Source organism: Quercus robur, chromosome 4 (assembly GCF_932294415.1).
Source record: "Quercus robur chromosome 4, dhQueRobu3.1, whole genome shotgun sequence".
Lineage (NCBI taxonomy): Eukaryota > Viridiplantae > Streptophyta > Magnoliopsida > Fagales > Fagaceae > Quercus > Quercus robur.
Genome location: NC_065537.1, coordinates 45,399,600 through 45,426,850, shown reverse-complemented (window position 1 = coordinate 45,426,850; position 27,251 = coordinate 45,399,600). Strand labels below are relative to the sequence as shown.

The 27,251-nt window shown below is 34.4% G+C and overlaps 3 protein-coding genes and 1 long non-coding RNA gene across 5 annotated transcripts; 1 reads left to right on the top strand and 3 right to left on the bottom strand.

Moving 5' to 3' along the window:
• Positions 1-408: 408 nt before the first annotated feature.
• On the bottom strand, positions 409-2,836 carry LOC126722223 (uncharacterized). The gene has a single exon (XM_050425374.1). The coding sequence runs from the start codon at positions 2,412-2,414 to the stop codon at positions 903-905; it is 1,512 nt and encodes a 503-aa protein (XP_050281331.1). The 5' UTR covers positions 2,415-2,836; the 3' UTR covers positions 409-902.
• Positions 2,837-4,880: 2,044 nt separating this feature from the next.
• On the bottom strand, positions 4,881-15,208 carry LOC126722220 (uricase-2 isozyme 1). The gene is made up of 8 exons (XM_050425372.1): positions 14,901-15,208; positions 14,133-14,225; positions 12,985-13,060; positions 11,334-11,443; positions 6,801-6,892; positions 6,486-6,659; positions 6,049-6,142; positions 4,881-5,252 (listed from the first exon to the last, which is right to left on the bottom strand). Exons 1-8 carry the CDS (start codon positions 15,102-15,104, stop codon positions 5,169-5,171), a joined length of 927 nt encoding a protein of 308 aa, XP_050281329.1. The 5' UTR covers positions 15,105-15,208; the 3' UTR covers positions 4,881-5,168.
• Positions 7,400-10,554, bottom strand: LOC126722221 (uncharacterized). The gene is made up of 2 exons (XR_007653983.1): positions 9,077-10,554; positions 7,400-8,223 (listed from the first exon to the last, which is right to left on the bottom strand). It is a non-coding gene; the product is annotated as an uncharacterized LOC126722221 (long non-coding RNA).
• A 5,402-nt stretch (positions 15,209-20,610) lies between the features above and the next one.
• Positions 20,611-23,852, top strand: LOC126722218 (uncharacterized). 2 transcript variants are annotated; one of them, XM_050425370.1, is made up of 4 exons: positions 20,611-20,938; positions 21,872-22,128; positions 22,377-22,726; positions 23,452-23,852. In XM_050425370.1, exons 1-4 carry the CDS (start codon positions 20,760-20,762, stop codon positions 23,722-23,724), a joined length of 1,059 nt encoding a protein of 352 aa, XP_050281327.1. In that variant the 5' UTR covers positions 20,611-20,759; the 3' UTR covers positions 23,725-23,852. The 2 variants fall into 2 exon arrangements, with proteins under 2 accessions (XP_050281327.1, XP_050281326.1); XM_050425369.1 differs by having other exon boundaries at positions 20,618-20,938; positions 22,281-22,726; positions 23,452-23,848.
• The last annotated feature ends 3,399 nt before the right edge of the window (positions 23,853-27,251 follow it).

Here is a 27,251-nt window from a genome sequence, read left to right as displayed (position 1 = left end):
TTATCACCCAAATAATTCACAAAATACCTTGTACAAAGCTAATCAGAATTCAAAAGTGTCACACTCGCTGAAAAAACAATGGACTTGAAATTGTTTCATATAAATTATACACATACATACACATACTTATCAGACACAAACACAGCAGTGGCAACTGAAAATTACCTTCCTCCATCTAAAAGCCAAATGAATTCAACAGAGAACATTAACGGTACACACACGAGACAAAGACAGAGTGAGAGGTTCTTGAGCTAACGATAATATTATGAGATTTGGGTATCAAAATATGTCCCATGAGAAACTTCCTTGTATGGCTTGGTATATGCCTCAACTTAACTGTAATGGGTCCAAGGGAGCATTGCAAGTATAACTCTAAGTGAACAAGATTGGAGAAGTTCACAAGGTTAGTTGCAAGATTGCAAGAAGTGGAGCTAAGTTAATTGGGCAAAGCTTGGGTCCAGTGCTCAAGCAAGTACAAGTTAATTACAATAGAAAGAAGTGTTTAAGAAATTGAGCCAAATTGCTTGCAAGTTGTTCGTTGCTTATTTTAGCCAATAAGACTTGCAAGTAGCTCTTGTATAAATACTTGTAATCCATAGCATTTCATCATTAAAGGAATAAGTCATAACATTTCTCACTTTTCTCTCCCAAATTCTCTCTTTCTCAAGTCTCCATTTCTTCTTTTTCTTCTTCTTCTTCTTGAAGGGTGACTACCTCCAAGTCAAATTCCATCCATTCAGTTTTATTTCTCCGAGAAACCAGATTAAATCATTACATTAACCAACTCCTTCAACAGTCCACACAAGCCATCTTGATTACAGGATCAGTTGCTAGACAGGCCAAGTTCAAGAAAGCAATTATAAGGAGCATACAACCTCCAACATAAAGAGCCAAAACTATTTTTAACTCACCTTCTGAAGTATTTCTTGTATATGATTAGTAACAATTTCTGCAACAATCTCAGGAGAGAACCTTCTTATCATGTCCTCCCTTGCTCGCTTACCTTTGGCCTTAGCTTCCTCGACATTATTCATCACATGCCTCATTAGAACTTGAAGCTTATCAACTGAAGGTTCTGCCCAAAGATGCCCTATGAATGGCCCTTCCACAACCTCACTCATTCTATCCACTGGCAATGGATAGCTGTTCTCCTCTGTCAAATACTCTGTCGGCCCAGACCAATTCGTGGCAATCATTGGCAAGGACATTGCCATGGCTTCCACAAGAGGCCTCCCCCACCCTTCCCCTCTTGATGGAAGAACAAATGCATTAACTGCCTTGTATAGTCGCGGTAAATCAGTTTGAGCAATGTGAGTATCAATCACATAAACTGGAGCCCAACCAGCTACTGGTTTTTCCATACCAGATTCCTCCACAAACTCCACTATCTTGTTCCCAAAATCTCCATCAGAATGGTATGGATTTGTTAGTAAATACAAAGCAACCCCATCAACACTAGAGAATTCCTTCAAGTATGATCTTAACAATACATCCCAGCCTTTCCTATACTCCCACTTGAAGATACTCAAAAACATAAACTCCTTTTTCGAATTCAAGTTCCGGGTTGCTGTACCTAACACCAATTTCCCTATATAAGAAAGGTCTAAAGGCTTATACTTGAGGGGATCAAAGAACTTCACATCAATAGGCTGAATGATTTTGACCACCTTAGAAGGATCAACCCCACTTTGAATAAATGTAGATACATGAAAATCAGTAGGAACCCAAACATAATCCATTTGATTACAGCGCTTAACGTGTTCCAAATTCACCCTATCAGTCTCAAACATGGTCCGGCCAATCACGGACTTGAAATTTTGGTAAGCACCTGGTGGGCACGGTAAGGTTTCAAACAAAGGAGGGTTCCAAGCACCAGGCTCACTATGACAAACCACAATGGTCTCATTCATTCTACATTCTGTTTGGTGAAGCTCAAATGCCAACTTCTGGATATATTTTGGCAAGCCTTCCCAGAATTCAAGTGATTCAAGATCACCATGTTGCTCAATGGCCAATTTGAAAATTGGGTTTTTCATGTGTTCATGGAGGGCCAAGATATATGACCAACTTTCTGAGCTGTACCCACCACCTGAAAGAAAAGGAGCCATCCATAGCACACAAAAGGGGGAAACGGAAATGGGTTTTGGTGCTGGGGCTTGTTTGGGTTTTGGGGTTGGGTTAAGAAAGCCTAGAAGGGTTTGAAGAAAAGTGGGGTGTGCGTGTGAATGTGATGAGAGAGTGTATCTTAGGTGTTGGGTTTTGTAAAAGTTTGTTTTGGTGAAAGTGAATGAGATTGCTAGAAAGAGAACAAGAATGGATGATATATATAACAGAATTGGTTTCCGTTTTAATGTTGGGGGGAGAGTTTGATTTGGTTGTGGTTGATTAGTGGAACGGGTTTCATTGGATTCCATGGCAATGTATTGAGAGAAATGACACTTCAAAATGTGAGCAAAAAATTGAGTCAATGACTAAGTTTGGAATGAATGAGAATTTGAGAGAGAGAGAGAGAGAGAGTTAACTTTTTGCCGGAGGAAAGGGAAAACGACGAGAAACAGAGAGAGGCCTTAATATTTTACTGTACTCCCATGTTGACTACTTGTTACTTGATAGGTGTTAGTTGTATCTTCAATTCCCTCTTCTTCTGGGCTTTGGGCCAATATCCTCTTTGCAGGCTAGAGACTCATCTGCACTGTTCTTCGTGGACCATTCTTTCGGGCTGGTGTTAAGTTTTCAAGAAACTACCCTGAACTAACCCACAATCTTCCACCGACAGAGGACATCGAAGTATTATGCGAAATTGATGAAAGCCCAAGTCCTATTTTTTTGCCATTACTGTAACAAGAAGAATAACATAATGTCATCGAGCATATGGATGGGTAAGATAAGCATGCGAGAAGCATTGTGAATCCTTTGTTAACAGCAAAAGGACAACTGTACACCAACATACATAATTATTGTATGTATCTATGAGAAAATTTAGGACCACAATCTTTTGTATCATAATTTTGCCACAACTATAATGTGACAGACTGTGAGTGATAGATCTATGTGAAAGTGATAACACTGATAAGTAGTCAGTCTCAATTTGCCACATAAGATAGTTATGGGAAAGAGTGTGGTAAAGATTGTAGTCCTAGAATAATTCTTTATCCAAAACATTTAGTTAGAAAGTTGTGGAGCTGTGGAAGAAAATTAACAAATGATATTAATAATTTAAAAAAAATTAAAAAAGAAAAGAGGGAATCCAAGATCTTGAACTGCTGAATTTCATGCAATCTGACTCTAAACATCTGTATTCCTCACATTTATAATTTTTTCCCTTTAAACCCATGACCAATTTGGATAGAGGGGGAGGGAGGGGTCGGAAATGAGCTAATTTGTCAACTCTACTTTACTCTCCCTCCACCCAAACTAGCCACAAAAGTTTAATTTATTTTGCTATCAACAATTATTTGCCGGTTGCCTCTAAAATCATTTTCTGCTAGTTGTAATTTGAAGTATATAAAGCTGATGTAAAGCTGGAACCGTAGATAGGAAAAAATAATATCAGAAAATCCCCCCATACTACTTTTTTTTTTTTTTTTTAACTGATTTTTCTTGTTTTGTACATTTTAAGCTGACTTAAGTGAGTTTTCTCACTAGGCAAAAGACTGAAATAACAGTCGAACAGATTTGGTATCAGAATCACGTCCAGAGAAACAACTGTTAAAAGGCAGAAAGCTAAAGAAAAGGATGTAAGGGAGCAACTCCATGTCTACCATAAGCAACTCGAACATTGGTGTCCAACAAGTCTATGAAATGGTAAACACTCCATGGTTGCTGCAGCCACTAATGTAACTTTCTCATTGGATATTTCCCCATGAATATCATCTTGGAACTGAGAGGATCTGTAAAAAATCTGATGAGTTCTAGTCTTCTGGAGAAGAAAGATCAGTGATAGCATCCATGTGGAAACCAATGCCAAAACCAAGCCATTTATTTTCAATAGAAGACATCTTTTGGAATTCTTCCTCTTGATCACAAAAGGATGCATTCAGAATATTGGGCCTCTTGGACACATGACCTTGCAAATCTGTCTTTGACAAGCAAGGTCTCCGACAGCTATTTCCCAAATGAACACTTTAAGGCTTCTGTGCAGTTCAGACTTCCTCCACAATTTCTCCAAGAATCTACCTCATCAGCAATAAAACTTTGTCCTTGATAATCCAAAGTGGTGAAAAAAAAAAAAAAAAAAAGCCCTTCTTGTCCCTAACCCAAATCAATCCATCAGTCCTTGACAGCAGAGGTATCGGGATTTTCACTATAGATTCCAGTCACAGTGTAACTGTCAAATTACAGGATACATTAAGGTACATGCAAACCCTCTACATGCATTAATTATCTTCATACATCATATGTATGCATCATTCCTCTCATAGTGTGTAGATCCCATAGCATGCGCTAATTATCTTATGTGTGGGATTTAATCAAGCTCCGCACTACTAGAGGTTGGGAGGGGGATAAGTCCTATAGGATCCATTGGAGTCTATATTTCTGCCATCTCCTACAAACTTCCCTTCCCGATGACCTCAAGGACTCTCAACACTTACTCCTTTACCCAAGAAGCAGCCCCATTCTTCTTCCCCCTAGGCTGATGGCTGTTCATTGCATATTTGCCTCTTGAGTATGTGAACCCACAACTTTTCTTGATTGAACTTATTAAATTGTACATTCTGAAAACTTATCCTACAATGAAATTGCACAACTGGAACTACGCCAAACCAAACTGTACAGCATCACGTACATCTACAAACTTGTTATCATGTCAATAAGTGACTAACAATGAAAACTTCAAACCAAAAAGGAGAAATATAATCTAGCATTAGCTGAATCATGCATGACTGAAAGTACGACTATTTATTTATCAAACAAAAGTCAAGAACTGAATAATGTACACCTTTGTTTTTTGTGTAAGCATGGAAGATTTGTTACAAGAAAAGATAATATGCAACACTTGAAGTTCATTGATTGTTTTGACTCAAAACATCTGAGCCTGAAGTTAGGTATCTAGCAGTTCAAGAGGCATAACTTTTTATTTATCAAACAAACATCTCATGTCTCCAATGTTAGGAAAGAGAATTCCATTTATTCATTTGAAAATGAAAAGCTGAAAGGAGCAGCAACTTCTACATCTTTGACCAGAAGCGACTCAAGCTAGCTTGAATTGATCCATGTGGTTCGTCAGTTGGTAAATATACATCATCAGCAAACTGTTTAAAATCATAAGTCAGTTTCATTTTACAGCTAATACATTAACCTCAGCAGAAAAATCAACTTTGGAAGACGCTGAAAGGAGATTAATCAATTTTAAGGCTTTGAGGGCAGTGGCTTTGAATATACTAAGAAGATTCAACAAAGGCATGCAAACATGTATGTTATAATGCCATTAAAATTTTGAACGAGCCATGAGTGTCTCAATTGTTCATTCTCTAATTACTAAATGCCTCCACCCCTCCCTCTTGTCAAGGAATTTGGATTGATTGATCGAATTGTTGTTACAGTTATCTTCCCCCTCTTGCCAATGAGCACTGACTCAAATGGCACTTCTTTCTCTCACATATGTGGGCATAGGAAAAAATAGCGCATGTGTAGCTTACCCATACAAAAAAGGGGGCTAGTTCCATTCCTTTATTTGCGTGATTACAATAAGAAATAAATAGAAAGAAAAAAACACATGATTTAACTATCATATCCGTCCTTAATTATTTACCTTTCATTAGTTGAAGGGTAAAAAAAAAACATTGTACTTATTTAATGAGCTTGATTCCATCCAATTTGGATGCAATGCATATAAGGGAATTCCACCCCTTTTTCTTAAAAAAAAAAAAAAAAATCTCATCATTCCCTTCCTTTGCATTTCTCTCAAAATCATGCCACTGACCCACACAAACTGATATACACATACTTCCAAATATGTTGTTTGTGATGTGCTACATCAATGATTATATATACTTCAAAAATTTGCCACAATTTCTGGCAGGCATCACTTGTAAAGAAAGGTCTTACCTTCACAATAGTTTGATTATCTTTGTTTTTTAGATTAACAGGAAGGAAATGGATATTTGGCATCTTTAATTTGATGGATGATATGTCAGGAAACCTGGAAGCATGGAAAAAGCAAGAATCAATCTCAAAACATTGCTCCATACAAAAATCAACATGTGGGTGAGTGAAAGTATCTTGATAATGCATGCTCATGTGTGTTTCTGCCTGAGTGCATGTGTGTATGTGTTTGAGCATACCATACAAAAACCAACATGTGAGTGAGTGGAAGTATCTTGATAATGCATGCTCACGCATGTGTATCTGCGTGTGAATGCATGTGCATATGTGTTTGGACCTGTGAATCTATGTGGGAGTGGGGATAGGTGTTTGTGTTGGTGGATATGTGTGTGTGCGCATGTGTGTGTGAAGGAGAGAGACAGAGAGAGAGAGAGAGAGACCTGTTGAGTACACTTTTTGCCATTAGATAAAGAGTATTCTGAACAGATGGGCTATACACTCCCTCTTTTGGAGGACCATAGAAAGTGTCCACCAGATCCTTTTTCACATCGAGGTATCTGTCTGTAAAGAATTGTTGCTTCTGAGGGACGCTAGATAGAGACTCATATGCATACCTGCATCCATGTTTATCACAGAAACATTACACTTTGTAAACTCCAATTAAAAACTCAATATAGGAGTAGAGAGCCAAAAATATATGTTTGTTTTCACTTGATACCTCGCATCAAATTTGATTAAGTTGAAGAGTATCATACCTCCATGATGCTGTGACCTCTGTTGCCAGCATCCTCTCCCGTGTTTCAGGAAGAGCTGTGTTTTGGTCCCTAATGTACCCCTCAAAACCTGACTGCTCATGACATAAGATACAAAGTAAGCAGTCATCAAAGAAACCAAATAATGGGACAGCCATTGCATGGATGAAGAAGAAACATCTTCTTCGAAAGCCTAAGAATGAGGCAAATCAAAATCAAGCAAAACGCATTTTTTGTGCAAGAACAAGTGTCCATGGTAGTTAATTAGGTCAAAAACATTTTTTTTTTTTTTTTAATAGTTAATGCTTCTAGAGTCACTAGTACTTTCATAATTATGTAATTACTAGTTGTAGGCCGCAGGATTTGGATTTTATATGATTAATATATACATATATATATATATATATATATATGAGCCTTATTTATGGTTCATGAATTTTACTATGGGCTTTGGTCGATTCCAATTAGAAGTTTGTATACCTATCAAAATAAGAGTCCTAGTTACAATAGATTAAGGAAGAGGTGGTAGTGCTATAAATATGCTCAATGTACTTTAAAGACTTCAAAATTTATTAATGGACTAGTTCTTTGGCTGCTAGTACTGAACACCCAAATCAGATCTCTTATTGTATACCCTTTACCTTAACTTTTTCACATAAGTTTGTTGCTGCCAAAAAATTTCCAAAAACCAGTTTCCTTTAAAATCCATTACCCATTACCCACTAACTATTATCACATAAGAAAGCCCTCAACTAAATAACATAAAGGTTGTACTAAATCAATACTGGCATCAAGGCTGAAATCCTGAAACTTCATTGCTGAATCTTTCTTCTGTCAACAGCTCAACAAAAAAAGATGGGTTGAATCAGTTGAAAGAAAAGGTCTCTTCCACTGGTTCGAAATCTCTACTTCCCCCCTCCCTTTGAGGTCAAAACTTTCCCAAAAAAAAAAGGAGACTTCAATGGATGCAAAGTTGGAACAGTTGTTCACCATACAAGAAACTTTGGATAGACTGTCAGCCACTGGTCTTGACAAAAATTCTGCTGAAACAGCCACTGATAAAGATCCATGGTCCTCTAAATCAAGTCTGGATTCAACACCAATGTTTTGCTCACACCCAACACTTTTTCTTTCCTTAAGTTCCCATGGAACCAGCACTAATAAGGTGCTTCCATGGCAAATACAATCCAACACAGGGTTAATGAGTCAAGGAGTTGCCTTTATGTTGCACCACAAGTCCGCTTATAAGGAGAGCTTAGATGGGTTGATGTGGATAAAGGCATTAAAACTAGAAGCTAGTGAATTTTATAGGGGGACCAATCTGGAGATATGTTTTGACTGATTGCATAGTTTAGAAATCTTCTTCAGATCATCCAAGAGTGAAAAGTCTTCTTTACAAAGGCTAAAGTAAAGGGACAGCTACAATCTGGAAGAAAAATTGTCAACAAACAAATTATGCAACCATTAGATCTTGAGAAGACAGTTATCGCTTATTACTTGGGACCACATAATAACAACCAACAAGCTCACTTGCAACTCACACAATTGGTGCAAGAGAGTTCATTCTAATAAAGAGTATCCCAACAAATTCTATAACCCAGCTACGTGAACAGGGTTTCCATGGAATAAAAATGTGGTGATTTCTATGTATTGTCGGATTTGGATACAAGTAGACTTTACACCAAGGGCTGATGCAATTCTCATTGCATACCAAATGGGAAAAGAGTACAAAAAGAAGGTCTTATAAGAGCTCCAGTAGCAAGCAACATTTGGAGTGACAATAATTGTAGATGCTAACTGAACCAAGTAGTTAATGAGCATCAAGGTATTTTTATGCCTTGCAAGAATGCTCATCCTAGTGGTCCATTGTCATTATGAGTAAGTTGTAGTTCTAATCATGCATTAAAGTGCCAAACTTAGGATTTTAGCATTTTTTCTTTCCAAATTCCTAACATCCTAGTTGCGGTTGAAGAGGAAAGCTCCAAGAGAAAAGCAAATACACTAATGGAGTCCAAAAGCTTGAGCTTGAAGATGAGATTGTGCACCCTCAAATATAACTTCAAAGTGAATTATGAAAACCTAGATATAGATGATAAGTTTACGATAGGCATCATTTGTCCACTTTTTTCAAACTAAGCAAGATAATTAAGTAAATGAAGAGTGCTGCCATAGAGGAATTTTTCTTTCAAGCTCGAGTTAATAGTTTTTTTTTTTTTTTTGGGGGGGGGGGGGGGGGGGGGGGGGGTTGTTAGCCGGAATGCATTCTTTAGTTATTGTACCTGGAGTTATATCAACGCAATACAAAAGGAAACGATGAAGAAATTGGGATTAAAGGTAGAGTCTCATTTAGAGCCATATCAGTTACTGAGACAGTTCCGGTTGCAGTAAAATATTTAAGATTCATTTGGTGTACTTTGCGCTTCTGTCTACTTGTAAGGGTTCTGCCTCATTCACCTTTGATCACCTCCAAAGCAGAGCCTGTAGACTCACTATCTGCTAAAGTTCAAAAACTAATTACGTACAAAAGCAACTTAAATCCTTCTCACTCTACATGCTTTTTTTTTTTTTGATAGGTAACACAATATTTTATTAATAAAAATCATAGCAAACCTGAGTACATTGGGGATGTACTGTAGAGGCAAAAATCAAGAACCAAAATTACAACGATCAAGTAAAACAGGAAGTCAAGTTCCATCGAGTTGGAAGTCAATGTCATCTCATCAAGTTCCAGAGTATGCAAAAAGTGATGGAAACTTCACCGGAAAATCCCTCCAAGTCATATCAAAGAGCTCTTTTCTTTTTTTTCTTTTCTTCTTTTTTTGAAAACAAGAACAGCCCCAAGTACACAAGGAATGTACTATGGGTGCAATACAATCAAGATCCCAAATTACAATGGTCAATCAAAACAGGAAGAGAAGAACATAAATATGTAAAGCTAAGCTCCACTTGAGCAAAGAATGAAAGAAAAAAAGACTTAATCTCAAGAATAGAACGTTCACAGTTCTCAAAACTAATAGCATTCCGTTCCAGCCATATACACCACATTATGCAATGCGGCACAACGCACAAACCTCCAAATAACTATATTGCCCAGCCATTAAGCAAACAGCTCAACGACCCTTTGTGGCATAACCCAATGGATACCAAACAAGCTAAACACCATTATTTATTTTGATAAGTAATAAAGATTTATTAATATAAAAAAAGAGAGACACCCAAGTACACAGGGGTGTACATATCAAATACAAAAATTACACAAATCAAGTAAATCCAAAATTGAAGAAAAAGGTTGGTTTCTCCACACTAAGAACCAGTCCAATAAAATTTTGAAAAATAGAAGCTTGAGATCAGGCATAGAACGCTCATTGTCTTCAAAACACCTACTATTTCTTTCCTTTCAAATACACCACATCAAATAATGAGGAACAACCATCCATATATCTCCATTACGATGGCCGACCAAATCGACCTTGCCAACAAGCTAAACACCATTATCCACAGCTCATAAGCTATAAGGCAATGAAGAAGAAGGTGATCTACTGATTCCACACATTGTTTGCACATACAACACCGGTCTATCACAATAATTCTCTGCTTCCTATGATTACCTATAGATAAAATCTTAACCCATTTTCCAAGGAAATGGCTTGACAGTAGAAGGGGATATAGGGAATGATAAAATCCTCGAACCTCAAGCCCTTTACTCTTAGCTAGCTTCTTAAAACTTTTGTCAAAGACAGTCCCCCCCCCCCCCCCCACACACACACACACAAACATGGAATAAATCGTGTCCATAAACAAGGCCAATGATTCTAATTCCCAATCTTGCACTAGACAAGAGAATTGAACATCCTAGTAAAGCCTCCCATCAAAAAAACAAATAACCTCCACTACAGAAGATTCCTTAGACCGTCTAATACTATAAAGTTCTGGAAAAGCCTCATTAAGAGGACAGTCCCTACACCACACTTCCTGCCAGAACTTCACTCTATTACCATCACCCACATCATACCGAAGAAATCTAGAAAAAGTCGACCAAACTCTCCTGATGGAAGTCATATCAAAGAGCTCTCTTAGATTAAAGATCTATAACAGTAATTCACCCAAGTGGATAGTGCTGAATACTAAGCAAATTTGGATATGCTTGTTGAGAAAGTTTCAGATTAGTCAATTCTCGTTTTATAAATTTCCTTTATTTTCCCCTCTTCTCTACCGTTAACTCTTTTTTAGTTTTTTTTTTTTGGGTGGGGGTGGATGAGGATGAATTCACATTTAAATTTTACCACTGGCTATTAGCAGTTAATATTATATTTTTGCAAATCTGAAACTAAGATAATTCCATTAAAATATAAAATACATATAGCACAGGCAATAAATAGATCTACAGATTCGATTTGTTTTAGTATATTTGATGGATAAAAGCATAAATTTAAGGAAGGAGGCTGGCTTTCTTGCCTTATTAAGCAAGAGAAGAATGTGAAGTACATCTGGGAGCTGATTCTGCTTATCTGAATTGTGAAAGAGAAATGAGCTTACCTTAGTTGTTTTCAGCAAAGCCAACCCTTCAACACCAGAAGTCAGCTGTATCACACCGGACTTCTTTACTATTACTTCTGTTGTATGCTTCTCAGATCCAAGTTTAAAACCTTCAATAGGTAAGATGGTGGCAAAATTAAAACAATAAAGTATAAAACTAGAACCACAGGCCATTTCTTAGCCTTTAAAACCAATGTAACTACGGTAAATGAACAGAACACAACCAAAGGAAAAAAAAAAAAAAAAAACCTCTAGTCGATTTAGCCAATGAGTTTTAACTGAAATGACACATCTCTTCTTGTAAGAGCAAGATGAAGGGTGATGTCATGGGTTCAAGACCCACCATGTGTGTGTGAAGCTTACCAATCAAAAAAAATCTAGTCAATTTAGTTGAGCAGTCAGTTGCAAATCCTGGATTAAGGTTGTGGGATGGAAACAAATGGACCAATTATATATCTCTTTCTCTTTTCTTCCAAAAGTTTTCCACAACAAAATATTTCATTATAAATTTGATTTAAAATCTGATAGAGAATAAGTAAAAATGAATTTCAGAAAAATGATTAAGAGATTGCCTTTCATTTACAGTATTTGGTTACCTATATAAATATATAGGGCTAAAATTACTGGAATTTAAAAGAAATTTTAAAACTGAAAACTTTTTTTAGCAATGCTACAGATACAAAAGTTTTCACAATTACATAATCAGCAGCTTATTATTGATTCTCACATGGGCCCACCACTAATATTACTTTTTTGTCCACCATTATCAACTTGCCACCTCACATAGTTGTGAAATTTATTGTGTCTCTAGACTTATTAAACTCTTTTTGGGGGGGGGGAGGGACGGGAGACTGCAGGGGCAGGGGGGGGGGGGGGGGTGTGTTTGAATAAACAAAGTGGAGAGAGAATCATAGGGCAGGCACCAGATCTCTGCTCCTAGGAGGTAAGGGGAGTCTGTATTAATGAAGCTTCACAAGTAAAAGGTTGCACGTTAGCACACTTCTGTTTCCTTCACTTTGTGCAAGTGCAAGCATATGCACAAAGCGAAAAACAGAAAATTTTAAACAATTTTGTTGTATTTCCAATTTTAACTAAAAATTTAGGCTCACTTACTATGATTCTTCTGACCAACACTGTAACAATAATAACAGGTTGGTGGGTGCTACCAGCAACTGGGAATGGGGGTAGACAGTGGCATATAGCCTCAGAATGGTTAAAGTGGTAGAGTACAGACAGTGCTTGTTGTGCACACAGAGAATAAAACAAGATTCATGAATGTCGAGTGGAATGTGCACAGGGTAGCAAAGGCCCATGGATTGTTACTACACATATGTTGAGTGGTTTCGCTAGTGAAAATATCAATGAAGTAAAATATTATCACTAATTTGTGCGAGCCAATTGTATTTCTTGATAAAGATTTCTTATATGAACTGTTTGCTCTTTATAAATGTCCCCGAATAAGTTTTAGCAACAGTGCCAGTTGCACCTCAAAATATTACCTGAGCATATTTTAGAAATTAAACTATAAGATGACAATATGAGCATAATTCATGCCATTAAAGATTTACAGGTACCCATCATCATAACGAATTCATCTTTTCTTTGATCACAGAATTCAGTAGATATCAAATATAAGATTGAAAAAGCTAACCATGTTCATGCGGTTGACCATCTATATACACACGCTCCCATGGCTTTTCCACTATATTTATAATGGCATGAGTAACCTACACAATTGAAGAACAAGGATTGACTTTTCCCCAACAAATGGAAGATGGAATAATATCATATACAAAACTAAAAATGTCATGCAAAGTGTAAAACACAATCTTTATTAGAATTTTTGATAAATGCATTCTTTATTAGAATTAAATTAGATAATGACAAACTAAAATAAGGGTATTGCTAATAGATGAATGATGGACTCTATTGACTTTGATTCCAAAAAATATTCCCTTTTTACTAAAAACTAATATATAAATGTACATTAGAATGTTGAATTGAGCTAAAAGAAATTAACAAAACTATATGCAGATAGATGACTAGATGTTTGATGTGTTTAACTTTTTTTTTTTTGGTGGGAGGAGATGAGTAAATTCAACTGCTAAGCATCTTATTCACAAAAGCATATGCAATTTTTTTTTTTTTTTTCACATCATTTGAGAACCTAACTAGAATCTACCTGTAAAAAAACTTTGACGCTTAGAACACAACAGACTCCTAGTGCATTGATATCTCCACGCCTTGCTTTTGACGCCCAGTGGAACTTCAAATTTTATATAATAATGGATAAATATATAAACCTAATAGTTCTCTCTCACCCAGTCACCCCTAATTTTGCCATGTAATCCTAAGGAAATCTTAGAGTTATAAAATGTCAATGTAAAATGCAGTTAAATATATATGACTTCCCCCACCAATACCTTTTCATCATACATATCATTTACTCAAATTTAACAAATAAGAACGGTTAAAAAATTTTACATAAAATTTTGCCTTGTTTTTCTTTCTCCTGGCAACATTCCCGGAGTATCACTAGAAATTTCCTAAAGGGCAGGTCTAGGCATTTAGCATTCAAGCCCTAAACCTCCAATCCACCTAAAGCATCAATAACGAAGATGTACCACTGCATCTATTAAGAAAGACTAAACTTGCTTACGAACTATGTGCAAAACATGCTGTCTATATGCCAAAATCCAGCTGCCTCTACCATCTACTTTATCATTCATAAAAAGCTAAAGAAACCAAAGATAAAAATACACTCCAATCTCAATGTTGAAAAACTAATATAGTATTTACCTGGTGGTAAAATGAAGTGAAGTGCTTAGCAAGTAGAATTGCAAATTCCTCCACCGAAACTTGTTCTGAGCATTCCTTTGCTTTCACATATACCTGTGTATTGCAACTCTGTTAGAATCTATGAAGCACTGACACTGACAAGACACAGCGACACGGGCCACACGGCATTTCTTGAAAAATTAGGACACGAAATGAGCGGGATACAGCAATTAATTGTAAAAAAGTCAAACCACAAGGGTATAAATCCTAATTTACCCAAAAATAAATTCATGCTTGTATATATATCTCCTAAAACGATTCCATACAACACAAGTACACAACAGTCCTCAAGATGTTGAAGTTTTACACTGATCTAATCAGGATAAACTAATCCCAGCCTCCTAACTAGTCAATCAATTCAAGTGTAGATCACATATCTCACAAGACAATAAGGCCCCATCAAGATATGATATTCTACCTGATCAGTTGCTAAAAGCAGAGAAAACAAATCTAACATTGACAACCAATCGGATCCTATCCATTTAGTAACTAGAAAATTGAAAAAACAAATATATTAAGCAATAGAACCTAACAAAACTATTTCACCCACTTCAAAAGTAACCAAACAGAGCTACAACATCAGTCAACGCTTTCACTAATCTTGCCCCCCATAATGTTTTTTTTTTTTTTTTCTTTTATTACAACAACAAAAACAAGTTTTTTAAAAGTGTTTTAAAAAAAATAGCCAAATGGGTATTATAAAAAGTGTAACAGAGAAGAGAAGTGCACAGTGTTTTTCATGGTATCAGTGGCAACGATGTCTGAATTGTCATCATGGAGATAGGCATTGACACAATCTGAGAGAAGGCTGATGTTAACGTTCCACTCCACAAAGAAATGGCGACCCTCTTTGTTCTTCCAAACCCTGCCCACTCTCACCCTCTGTTTGCCATGCCTCTGCTCGAAGTTGAAACCTTCTGGTTGGTTCGCCATGGTGTTTGCTTGTTTTGGTTGATCTCTCTTTGGTTTAGTTCAGAGTCCCAGGAGAAGTGTTTGGACTTTTTAAAGGAACGAAAGAAATTGTGGTCGTGCTGACAAGAGTACGCGTGGAATATTAGTATTTAGTTGCGTCTGACAAGGAAAATCTCTTTCTAGAATGTGGTGCAGTGTACTCTAGAGACCCACCAAGTTTTACCTAGGCTGATGTGACATGTTTTTAGAGATAAAAAGTGATTTTATGGATACGATACTGAAATTGGCAAATTCAATTAGTATTGTATTTGGTACAATTATTTTCAATGACTGAAATTAAGGATTAAGAAAAACAACTTTCAATTTCATCGATTTAATAAAAAAATTTGAAATTAAAAAGTAAAATTGGTAAAGATATTTTGTGAGTAGGGAAGGCGATACAAATCCTTTATTATTTACTATTTTTAGAATTAATTAAACAAAAAAAAAACGATGATAGAGCAAGTCAATTTAAAATTTTAACACAAAATAAAATGTAATTTTTAAAAATTTATTGATTTAAATATTTATTAGTAATGTTTTATAAAAAATTAGTGAGGAAATTGTCCAACAGGAACGTTGGAAGACCTGCAAGAATAAAACAGACTATTAGAGGACATTAGTGTGGTGTTGACTTAAGTTTCTCCTATACTTAAGTTAGGAATTCATGAAACCCAATAAAGCTCAAAATGTTGTTGTATTAGAGCATTTGTTTCCTATCTCGAAATGGGGGAATGTCTAGGAGTTTATATATAGGAGCCTCAAGCTAATTACCTTCCAAAATTTTTATCATTTTTTAGTGGGGGTGTGGTGGAAGATGTGGAGTCAATGACCACAAGATTCTTGGAGTTTGTGCCCATGAAATGTGGGTTGGGGGGCCAATATCACTTGGAGTGTTGAACAATTGGATAAAGGGAGAGAATATGATACCCATAAATTAGTATTAGTATTTTTTTTTTGGAGAATGAGATAATCTTCATCTAATTTACCCATGCGTCCATATTTAGAGTTGCATTTTCACATCAAATAATACCACATTGGTCATTTTGTATTACACAAAAAAAAAAAAAAAACCTAAGGGCTTTTTATTTATTTATTTATTTTTGCTGAGAAAACCCAAGGGCTTTAAGTTTTACATAATTAGTGATTTACATATAAAATATTTTTTACCACATGGTCATGGAGAGTTAGCTTTTGTGTTTCTTTCTTGGGTGTACACAGTTTCTACCTCCCATACACGCCAAGTATTCTAAGAAGAAATCCTTTACGATGGCCCAAATTAATAGATAAAGGTTTGAGATTGCTTATGAATAAAGAATTAAGGACCATAACTCAAAAGAGAGAAAGAAAAGGACGTGTTTTCGCCATTATTTTTTTATTATAAAATATTTTTAAAGATTGTTTATAAATCTTAGGGTATTTTTTAACATTTCTCATAATTAAATAAGCCTCAAACCAGTGTGCCCGCGCATTGTTTTGGGACTTATACTGTAACTCAGATAGCGCAGACTTTCTTCCTCGACTAATTTACAATTAAACTTCATTGTGCACACTGTTTTGAGGCTTATACTGTAACTGAGATAGGGCAGATTTCATTGTGCACACTGTTTTGAGGCTTATACTGTAACTGAGATAGGGCAGACTGGCTTCCTCGACTAATTTACAATTAAATTTCATTGTGCACACTGTTTTGAGGCTTATCCTGTAACTGAGATAGGGCAGACTTGCTTTCTCGACTAGTTTACAATTAAATTTCATTGTCCTACTAATAATAATTAATAATTAATTAAGGAATAAAGCAGCAGGCACTGTGTGGCCACTCTGTTTGGTCCATATTCGGGTTTAATCATTTTAAAAGGCTGGGTTATAGCTGGATAGCAGATTTAATAAAAACAAATCTTTATCTGAGGTTTGAAAGAATCACAATTCATCCTAAATGCGAAGGAAAAAAAAAAAAATACACTCCTCCTTTTAGGTTCCTTGTTATTTATATTAGTAATGAAATATTTATTCACCAAAAAAAAAAGTAATGAAATATTTTAAATTGTTCTAAAATTTCTTTACTAAAGTTTAACTATGGTTAATAAAAAAATAATAAACTACATATTTAGTATCTATCTTTTATACTATATTTCAATTTACTTTCTAACCTTTCAATTATGTTAATTTGGTCTTTAACCTTTTAGGGTTGAGAACAATTTATTTAGTTGAAACTGAAAATTTTTTTGTTAAAAATGTGCTAAAGTATACTTGTACTTTAAATTTTTTTTGAAAATGTGAGAAAATGTGGGAAAAAGTGGGGTTTTAACAATTTATACATAAAAGCTAAAAGCTGAGCTTATAAGCTCATACCAAAGACACTCTTAGTGTCGTGTCAATTTAGTTTTTGTCATTATATCTTAGATGAAAATTGCTGACATAGCAAACAAGCAAACTAAAATTTTAATTTATTCTTACATCAAGGGAAGCTAATTTTTTATTTTGACCGTTAGACACATCATCAATTTTCATCCAAAAGATAATGACAGTAACTAAATTGACACGGTATTGAAAAGTTAGGGACAAAATTGACACAATTGAAATGTTAGGGATCAAATTAAAAATTATGTATAGGATAAGGACCAAAAATGTAATTACCCATAAAAAATTCCGCCTCCTACTCAAGCTATCAAGGTGCGTATACTATTTTTTCAAGGCACTTCCAAATGTGTGTTTTTGTAATATTTTTGACCCCTTTTTTTGGGTTAAATTTTAGTATACATTTAGAAAAATCTCATTACTTTTCTTTTAGAAGAAAGCTAATGATTCCATCAAAGAAAAGCCATGTTGCCTTGAATTACAACTAAAAGGTGAAATGGAATATCCTCCATCTACACTAAAGAACTTGTGACATGGTTAGTATGTCTAGCAAGGTTATGAGTAGTAGAATTTCCTTGGCAACAAACATGAAAAAAAACTAATATACTTTAAGGAATCCGCAAACACTATAGCATTCGAAATTAAATGACCATATGAGGCTAGAGAGGCTTGCTCAGCTTGCAAAGAGAAGATGATGATTTCTGAATCTTCTTCAAGTACAGCATTCAAAATACCTATATCCGAAGCAAACTTGATAAGATAAGATGATGATTTCCAGTGGCGGTTCCAAAAATTTTTTTCAAGGTGGTCATGAAGAAACTTAAATTAAACAGAATCTAATAAAAAGATAAATTCATATATTGACAACAACCAAAAATAAAAGTGAAAAAAAAAAAAAAAAAAAAAAAAAAAAACCCAAATACATGAAGTCTTACAATTTTCTTTTATGAATTTTTTATTTTTATTTTTATTTTTTTTATATATTTTGAAATCGTTGCATTATAATCTCATTATCAATACTACAAGTTACATCTTTTTCAAAATTTTAGTTAAATAAATTTTTTCTTGAATTTTTCTTTTTGTTTGTAAAGGCTCAATATATTGTTTTTATTTTGATACAAAGGCTCAATATATTGTTAAGACTTAAGAGGAACAAAGTTTGAGGACAAAATTTGACTACAAACTTAGTTGTAACTTAAAACTACAACTTTCACTAAACAAATTAACATGGCTACATATTTTAAAAATTTAACCGTTGAATTATATATTCTTTTTATTCCTAAAATGCATATCAAATTTCATGTCAATCGGATGTTATTTACTATTTGATCCATAATCTTATTTTTTGCATATAATTTTAGACTATAAAAACTCAAAATTTAAACATTTGATTGATGACATAAGCTATTGATCTTTGATCTTTTTGAAGTTTTGCAAGCATGGATGATATAAGGAAAAAAAAAATGTAATCTAATTGTGGATTTGTCAAAATTCGTATCCATTAACCATTAAATTTTTTTTTTGTTTTTTTTAACAAACTAGCTGAAGGGGGTTTCTAACGAACTTGGGATTTGGGGACTGTGCTAGGGCCAGGTAAAGAGGTCGAGGTTTTTGTATTTGCTCTCTCAAATTCCAAAAGCCGATCCATCGCTTGTTGAGGTACTTGATCAATTGGAAAGGTCTGTGAGCTACCCCTCAGTTGGTTTCTCCGGAACCAAATTGTCCATAGTATCATAGCTAAAGGTTCAATTTATTACCCATGAAGCACCATTTGAACTTAAAACCACATTTATTTGTGGGTCTTAGTTAGTTCAACTAGTAAAGTCTCTTGTCGTCAAATAAGAAATCTGAGCTTCAATCCACCTATTCCAAAAACCAATTGATATCTTGGTTTGATGATAAAAGAACAGTTATAAAAAACGGATGCCATAAGTTGGAATTATCTCTAAAAAAATCACATTTATTTCAGCTACTATGGTTCTCAACCAAAAATTTAATGATCAACGGTTTTATAATTAAGTGGTACATATTTTTTGGAGGAGATTTCCCACGTAAATTTTCTTGCAAGAATTAATGATTTTTCTACTAGTAAAAAAAATTTAAAAGCCAAATGTGTTATTCCCATAATTTGTATAAATAGAAAATCTTTTTAAGATAAGAAAGGAAAGGAGGAATAGATCATGGTTTATTGATATTTTTCCTTTTATCCAAAGGTTATCATCATATTTATCCACTTGTTATGGAAGGAAAAAAAATGCTAGAAAAAAAATTGGTAAAAATCGATTTGGAAAAAGAAAACAAAAAGGGTTGTGTTAATAGACACTTTATGATGCCTGTTAACAACTTTTTTGACTTTTTGTTGACAAATTTTTTGTTTTTATTTTTTATTTTTTTTGTGTGTAGCTTTATGTCATTTTTTTTTCCAATTTTATAAGTACTTTTATGTATTTTTCTTTTATTTATCTTATTTTTTTTTATAACATATGACTATATGAGTGTATGACCCACATTAGGGAACTTTAACAAGCACTGCACAGTGCTTGTTAACATTTCCCATATATATATATATATATATATATGAGTTGTGTTAATGGGCACTTTAATAACAATTTTTTGACTTTTTTTGACAACTTTTTTGTCTTTTTTTGCAACTTTATGTCATTTTTTTTCAATTTTATATGTATTTTTATGTCTTTTTCCTTTATTTATTTCATTTTTTTATTATGTAAGATCCACGTTAAGAAACCTTAACAAGCATTACGCGGTGCTTGTTAACGTTCACCAAACTAAAAACAAAGAAAAAGTAATTTGCTAGGTGATTGCTACTTTCAACTTTGGCAGTTAATTTATTCTCAAAACAAAACTTTGGTAGTTAATTTGTTTGGTAGCTGAATAAGGAAATGCCAGACCAAATCGCAATGTCACACAGTTACTAAATACTCTAGAAGCCTCCGACAGTTGACACAGCTGACATGAACCGGCAAGTAACATATTTCTTTGAGCAATGTAACAGACAAAAAAAATGTCACAACATTTGTTACAGCAGTTAGGTTTTGCTGGTTTTCATATGTGTACATCATTGACATCACTTTTTTTTACGTGTCACTAACAATTTATGGTGCAAGTAGTTATAAAAATTTTTGTGTCCGCAAACTTTCTCTGTTTTTTCCTCCTAGGAGAACAACTTTGGACACTTGGTTTTTGCACCTTGTCTTGGTTTTCATTTGTCTTCAATGGTGCTGAAAATTGCAAAGACACCCCAGCAAAGTACTTAAAATAATGGCTATCTTCTCGTGGTTTTGTTCTTTGTTCAAACCAAAAGTGGGCTTGCAGAGTGGAATGGCAAAATCTGGAGAAGAGAAGAAGAAGATGAGGGTGGTTGTGATTGGTGGTGGAGTTGGTGGCTCCATTGTGGCTTATTCTCTCCAATCTGTGGCAGATGTTGTCCTCATCGATCAGTAAGCCTTCAATCAGAGTTGTGTGTTCTTTGTAGCCCTGTTAGTTGCTGCTACCTGCTTGCAAATGAAATAAATTATGTGTGTTTGGGATGAATAAAACAGTATTGTGAATAATCAAATTTAAGCAAGATTAAAGAAGATAAAAATCAACACATAGATTTTACCTAGTTTGGCAACATGGCTACATCTAAAGGAGCTGCAATTAGTTTACTATTTATGAGAAATTAGAGTTTATATTTAATGCTATCCGGTGCAAATCCCAAAATACCCTTGATTCACAACAATGAAAGTTTAATTTTCTTCAATTATATTGCAATAAATAAATTGAAATGCAATTGTGAAGTCATCTTTTTCTTTTTAATTACATTTGGTGTCTAATTTCAGAAGGAAGAAGGATAGAAATTCTTGTAAACTGGTATGAAGGAAAGTTCCTCCAATATAGTGCATGGAGATTCAAATGACTAGTATATTTTTGATCACATGACCTATTTAATAATCATGTTATTTGTTTAAATAATTTAATATGTCATGCGATTTATTTTTCATTTGAATCAGCCCGTTCTATCCTTAAAATTTTTGCTAATGATAGACTTGGGATTTGGGAAAATGTAGCTTGTGAATGGGTCATGAATGGAAATTTTGGGAATTTGTTTTGTTATGATCACAATCAAATGATGCGGAGATACAAGATTGTAAATTAATTTAAAAAAGTACTAGAGTTGATGAATAGGTAGAATTATCTTGAAGTTGAATAATCTCAAACTACTTGTTTTTCTTTCTTTCATGTTATTTCTTAATAACAATGATGTTTGAAAAACAAAAAACTAAATACTGGAAGCTGAGAAAGTGGTTCTCAAATCCTAGGAGTTATTATGGACTTGTTTTTGCATATGATATCCAAATTGGCTGTTAAAGATGTGTGAATGACATCAGGAAGGAGTACTATGACATCCCATGGGCAAGCTTGAGGTCAATGGTGGAGCCATCATTTGCTGAAAGATCAGTGATTAATCACATTGATTATCTTCCCAAAGTTCAGATTATTGCATCTTCAGCAACTAACATTACAGACAGCGAAGTCACGACTGAAGATGGCCAAAAGGTTGCATATGATTATGTTGTGATTGCAACAGGTCACTTGGAATCTGCTCCCAAAACTAAAGCAGAGAGGCTCAATGAGTACAAGGCAGGTGAACACACTATGACACATCATGAGTAAGAATATTCTGTTACTGTTTTGTTTGTATAGACTATTTACATGATAATATACTTCTGGTACATGATGGAAGAAGCAAATTTTTCCTTGAATCTAATCTGACACTATTCTCTTTTCATGGCACAGATTTTGAAAAGATAAAATCTGTTAATACAGTTTTGATTGTTGGTGGGGGTCCAACTGGTGTGGAACTTGCTGGTGAAATTTCTTTTGTTTTTCCAGATAAGAAGTTGATACTGGTGCACCGGGGGCCAAGATTGCTGGAATATATTGGCTCCAAGGCTTCCCAAATGGCAATGAATTGGTTGACTGCAAAGAAAGTTGATGTGATCTTGGATCAATCCATCAATCTGAACCATTTGAATGGTGGCATTGTTCAAACCTCTTCTGGAGAAACTATAAAAGCTGATTGCCATTTTGTGTGTACGGGGAAGCCGATAGGTTCATCTTGGCTTAATGAAAGCATTTTGCAGAATAGCCTGAATATACATGGAAAGCTGGTGGTTGATCAAAACTTGAGGATCAGAGGTCATAAAAATATCTTTGCAGTAGGAGATATCACCGATATTAAAGTAAGTTTAATCTTTTTGATAGGTTGTGCTACTGGCAGACATTTGACCTCCATATAAACTCATGTTGCCATGCATCAGTAAATCAGTATGTAATTTTGTCCTAGTTAGAGAAGCTTCAGTTGTTCTTATAGACTACAACATCAAACCAGTCTTCCTCTACATTATAGAAAATCAACATTTTATTACAGAGGTAACACTTTGGGGATATTCCATTTGGAGCCTTGATATGCCTATGGGATCTTTTACTTCAGCACGCTTCATCCATATAGGAGGCTCTTGTATGGTTATCTATATGGGAACCATATGTCAACCCTACATGCTCATCTATTGGCTCTAGTACCACTTGTTAGGGGAAAAACACATTGAGGAGATTCTAGTTGAGACCTTTCAAAAGCTTAAGCCCTTCCTTGTTCTTCCTCCAATGTGAAACTTTCACTCGCATGTGTATACCAAACAAGTTTGACTATAGTTTAGTTATCAGTCCCCTGGCTTCTTGATTAAGTAACAATGAAGGTCATTTTCAGCTAGATGAATAGCCTCACATAATCTAATGTTTATTTGGTTTGGTGAGCAAGTGCCACACAGCCGCGGATGTATTATTCTATGTTTGTTTTATTATCTATGGATTTATATTTTAGAAGGAAAAATATATATATATATATGTGTGTGTGTGTGTGTGTGTTCTGACTTCTAAGATGTCTGATTAGCTATGGTTTACTAAGCAGGAGATCAAACAAGGGTATGTGGCACAGAAACATGCTCATGTGACTGCCAAGAACTTGAAGTTACTGATGAATGGAGAAAGTGAGAGCAAGATGGCTACTTATAAACCTGGTTGGGAAATGGTAATTGTCTCACTTGGGAGGAAAGAAGGGGTGGCACAGTTTCCACTAATTACAATTGGTGGATGCATTCCTGGTAAAATCAAATCTGAGGACTTGTTTGTGGGGAGGACAAGGAAACAACTTGGACTAAATCCTTATTTGGACGAAAAATGAGCTAAATTCTAAGCACATTGTTGTTTCTTTATGTTTATTGGTTTACATATTTTAAATCTTTGTATATATTTTGTGCCTTTTAAAAATGTTGGCTTTTCATTGAACAAAACGAGCACACATGTAGCTACCAACGTGGTATTGACAATTGGCATTCTCTACTTTATTCTCGATTTCAATTACAAAATGCAATTCATGGAAATATTTTAGTGAATGAACAATCTCTTAATCCAAAACAAGTGCAATCTGAATTATTAACAACAAAAGCAAAAAGTTAAAATGAGTTTAAGAAGGTTTTTATAGTGTTACACAATTACAAGAATGTGTTGCCCTTAGAGGTTGATACGATACACCTTGAGAGAAAACTTGGTGCAAATTAGTTCTAAGGCCAAATAACCCTCAGGATTAGACTACAATCGACCTTAATTTTGAACGCACTTCCACGCATAGAGGTTCAAGAACAACCATTTAATAGCCTCTTTCCTTAATCGATTTAACAAGAATACCAATTAAGTAAGAGAAAAATACAAGGGAGAGCAAGAATACTTTTAGGAGAAGAAAAGAATAATACACCAGTATTTTGATGAGAAAAAAAAATAGCTCCGATAGGAAAGTTTAATGGCTTAAATAAGCCATTGACTTGATTAGATTATAATAGAATAATGAAAATCCTAAAAAAAAAAAAATGAAAATCCTAAAATAACACAAGTAGAATTAGTTGAAAATGATAATATTATTTAATGAGGTAACAAAAAGTATGATTAGGGATTGAATAAAATGAAATACATTTTAATTAAGCAGTAGAAAATAACAACACCAAGACCACTTAGGGGAAAACCAAATTTAGGAAAGAGAAGCATATCCCATCATGAAGACACCGGTGCTTGGTAGCTAAGAGGAGGAGACTACCTATTGCTTGGGACCCATGCTTAAGATCCAACATTTTTGTGTTGAAGAAACTTAGATTTGGATGGGTCCGAGTCAGATTTGGATAGAAAACTCCCTTTCAAAGACTTTAAAGGACAGTCCAATTACCACCAGCAGATTTAGGCTAGTCCAAGACCGCATAGGGGAAAACCAAGTCTAGGAAAGAGAAGCATACCCTATCATGAAGACACTGGGGCTTGGTAGCTAAGAGGAGGAGACTACCTATTGCTTGGGACTCGTGCTTAAGATCCAACATTTTTGGGTTGAAAAAGCTTAGATTTGGACTGGTCCAAATTAGATTTGGATAGGAAACTCCATTTCGAGAACTTCAAAGGACAATCTAATTACCACCAGCGGATTTAGGATAGCCCAAGACCACATAGGGGAAAACTAAATCTAGGAAAGAGAAGCATACCCCATCATGAAGACACTAGGGCTTGGTAACTAAGAGGAGGAGACTACCTATTGCTTGGAATCCAACATGTAATTGGTAATATATATGTGCAAGTATTATTTTTTGGGTTTCAAAATTTTCGGGTTTGTGTTCTTGTTCAAAATCCACTCAGATCTCAATTCATGTGATTTTTTGTTTTTAATTCTGTTTTTAATTATTTTTATTTAGAATTATTTTCTAAAAATTTTATACGCTAATGTGGCAATTTTAAATGTGAAATTACATTTTTTTTTAATAGTCACGTCAGCATTCTGTGTGCCAACAGTTCACTCCGTTTACCACATAGGCTTTTTTTTTTTTTTTTTTTTTTCCCTTATTAGTAAGATAACGGTAGGAACCAAAATGAAACAGTTTTTTACTTTAGGGACTAAAATGGGTAAAAAAAAAAAAGTATGGACCAAAGTGGGAATGGGGTGAAAATGTAAGGACGAAAATAGTATTTCCGCCAAGAACTTACCCACTCCCCAAAAATAAAGCCACTCCCCAAAAATTAAAAATTAAAAATTAAAAAGTTGCGTAAATTAAACGGGAAATTGTGTACATTAGATGTACAAATTGTTTAGATCTACAGAAAATTTGAATATTCAGAATTGCGTAAATTCAACGAGAAATTGTGTACAATATATGTACGAATTTTTTGGATTTACAGAAAATTTGAATTCGGCGAATACGTTAAATGTACAGAATTGCGTAAATTTAATGAGAAATTGTGTATATTAGATATATGGATTGTTTAGATTTGCAAAAAATTTTAATATCCAAAATTGCGTAAATTCAACACGAAGTTGTGTACATTAGATGTATAGATTGTCTAGATTTGTAAAAAATTTAAATTCTGTGAATACGTTGAATACACAAAATTGCGTAAATTCAATGGGAAATTGTGTACATTAGATATACGAACAGTCTGGATTTGCAAAAAATTTGAATATCCAGAATTGTATAAATTCAACGGGAAATTGTGTACATTAGATTTACGAATTATTTGAATTTGCAGAAAATTAGAATTATGAGAATACGTTGAATGTACAGAATTGTGTAAATTAAACGGCAAATTGTGTACATTATATGTACGCATTGTCTAGATTTGCAGAAATTTTGAATATCCAGAATTGCGTAAATTCAAAGGGAAATTGTGTACATTATATGTACTGATTTTATGGATTTGCAGAAAATCTGAATTTTGCGGATACGTTGAATGTACAAAATTGCGTAAATGCAACGAGAAATTATGTACGGATTGTTTGATTTGTAGAAAATTTAAATATCCAGAATTGCGTAAATTCAATGAGAAATTGGGTACATTAGATGTACGGATTGTCTAGATTTGTAAAAAATTTGAATATGCAGAATTGTGTAAATTCAACTGGAAATTGTGTAAATTAAATGTGTGGATCGTATGAATTTGTAGAAAATTTGAATTTCGCAAATACATTGAATATATAGAATTGCATAAATTCGAGACGGAAAATTAGTACATTAAATGTACGGAATGTCTGAATTTGCAGAAAATTTGAATTCTACAAATATGTTGAATGTACAAAATTGCGTAAAATTAGCAGGAAATTTTGTACATTAAATGTACGAATTGTCAGGATTTGCAGAAAATTTGAATTTTTAGAATTGCGTGAATTCAATAGGAAATTGTGTACATTAGATGTACATATTGTCTAGAATTGTAGAAAATTTAAATTCTGCGGATATGTTGAATGTATAGAATTGTGTAAATTTAATGAGAAATTGGGTACATTAGATGTACGGATTGTTTGAATTTATAGAAAATTTGAATATAAAAAATTGCGTAAATTCAACGGGAAATTGTGTACATTAGATATATGGATTGTGTACATTAGATTTGCAAAAAATTTGGTTTATGCGGATACGTTGAATATACAAAATTGTGTAAATTGAAAGGGAAATTGTGTACATTAGATGTACTGATTGTTTGGATTTGCAAAAAATTTAAATATCTAGAATTGTGTGAATTCAACGAGAAATTGTGTACATTAGATGTACGGATTATCTGGATTTTCAGAAAATTTGAATTCTGAAGATACGTTGAATGTACAAAATTGCGTAAATTAAACGAGAAAGTATGTACAAAATTGCGTAAAGAGCTTGCCATCATGAAGGGTGGTCTTCCCTTTCA

What these genes read in the sequence shown, in the direction of transcription:
- LOC126722223 (XM_050425374.1), bottom strand. Translation starts at nt 2,414, where the DNA reads ATGGAATCCAATGAAACCCGTTCCACTAATCAACCACAACCAAATCAA.
- LOC126722218 (XM_050425369.1), top strand. Translation starts at nt 20,760, where the DNA reads ATGGCTATCTTCTCGTGGTTTTGTTCTTTGTTCAAACCAAAAGTGGGC. An exon ending in GCTCAATGAGTACAAGGCAG is followed by an intron (nt 22,129 to 22,280) that starts GTGAACACACTA and finishes TTCATGGCACAG; the next exon opens with ATTTTGAAAAGATAAAATCT. An exon ending in GAGATATCACCGATATTAAA is followed by an intron (nt 22,727 to 23,451) that starts GTAAGTTTAATC and finishes TTTACTAAGCAG; the next exon opens with GAGATCAAACAAGGGTATGT.
- LOC126722220 (XM_050425372.1), bottom strand. Translation starts at nt 15,104, where the DNA reads ATGGCGAACCAACCAGAAGGTTTCAACTTCGAGCAGAGGCATGGCAAA. An exon ending in GCAAAAAGTGTACTCAACAG is followed by an intron (nt 6,143 to 6,485) that starts GTCTCTCTCTCT and finishes CCATGCTTCCAG; the next exon opens with GTTTCCTGACATATCATCCA. An exon ending in ATAATCAAACTATTGTGAAG is followed by an intron (nt 5,253 to 6,048) that starts GTAAGACCTTTC and finishes GATTTTAAACAG; the next exon opens with TTTGCTGATGATGTATATTT.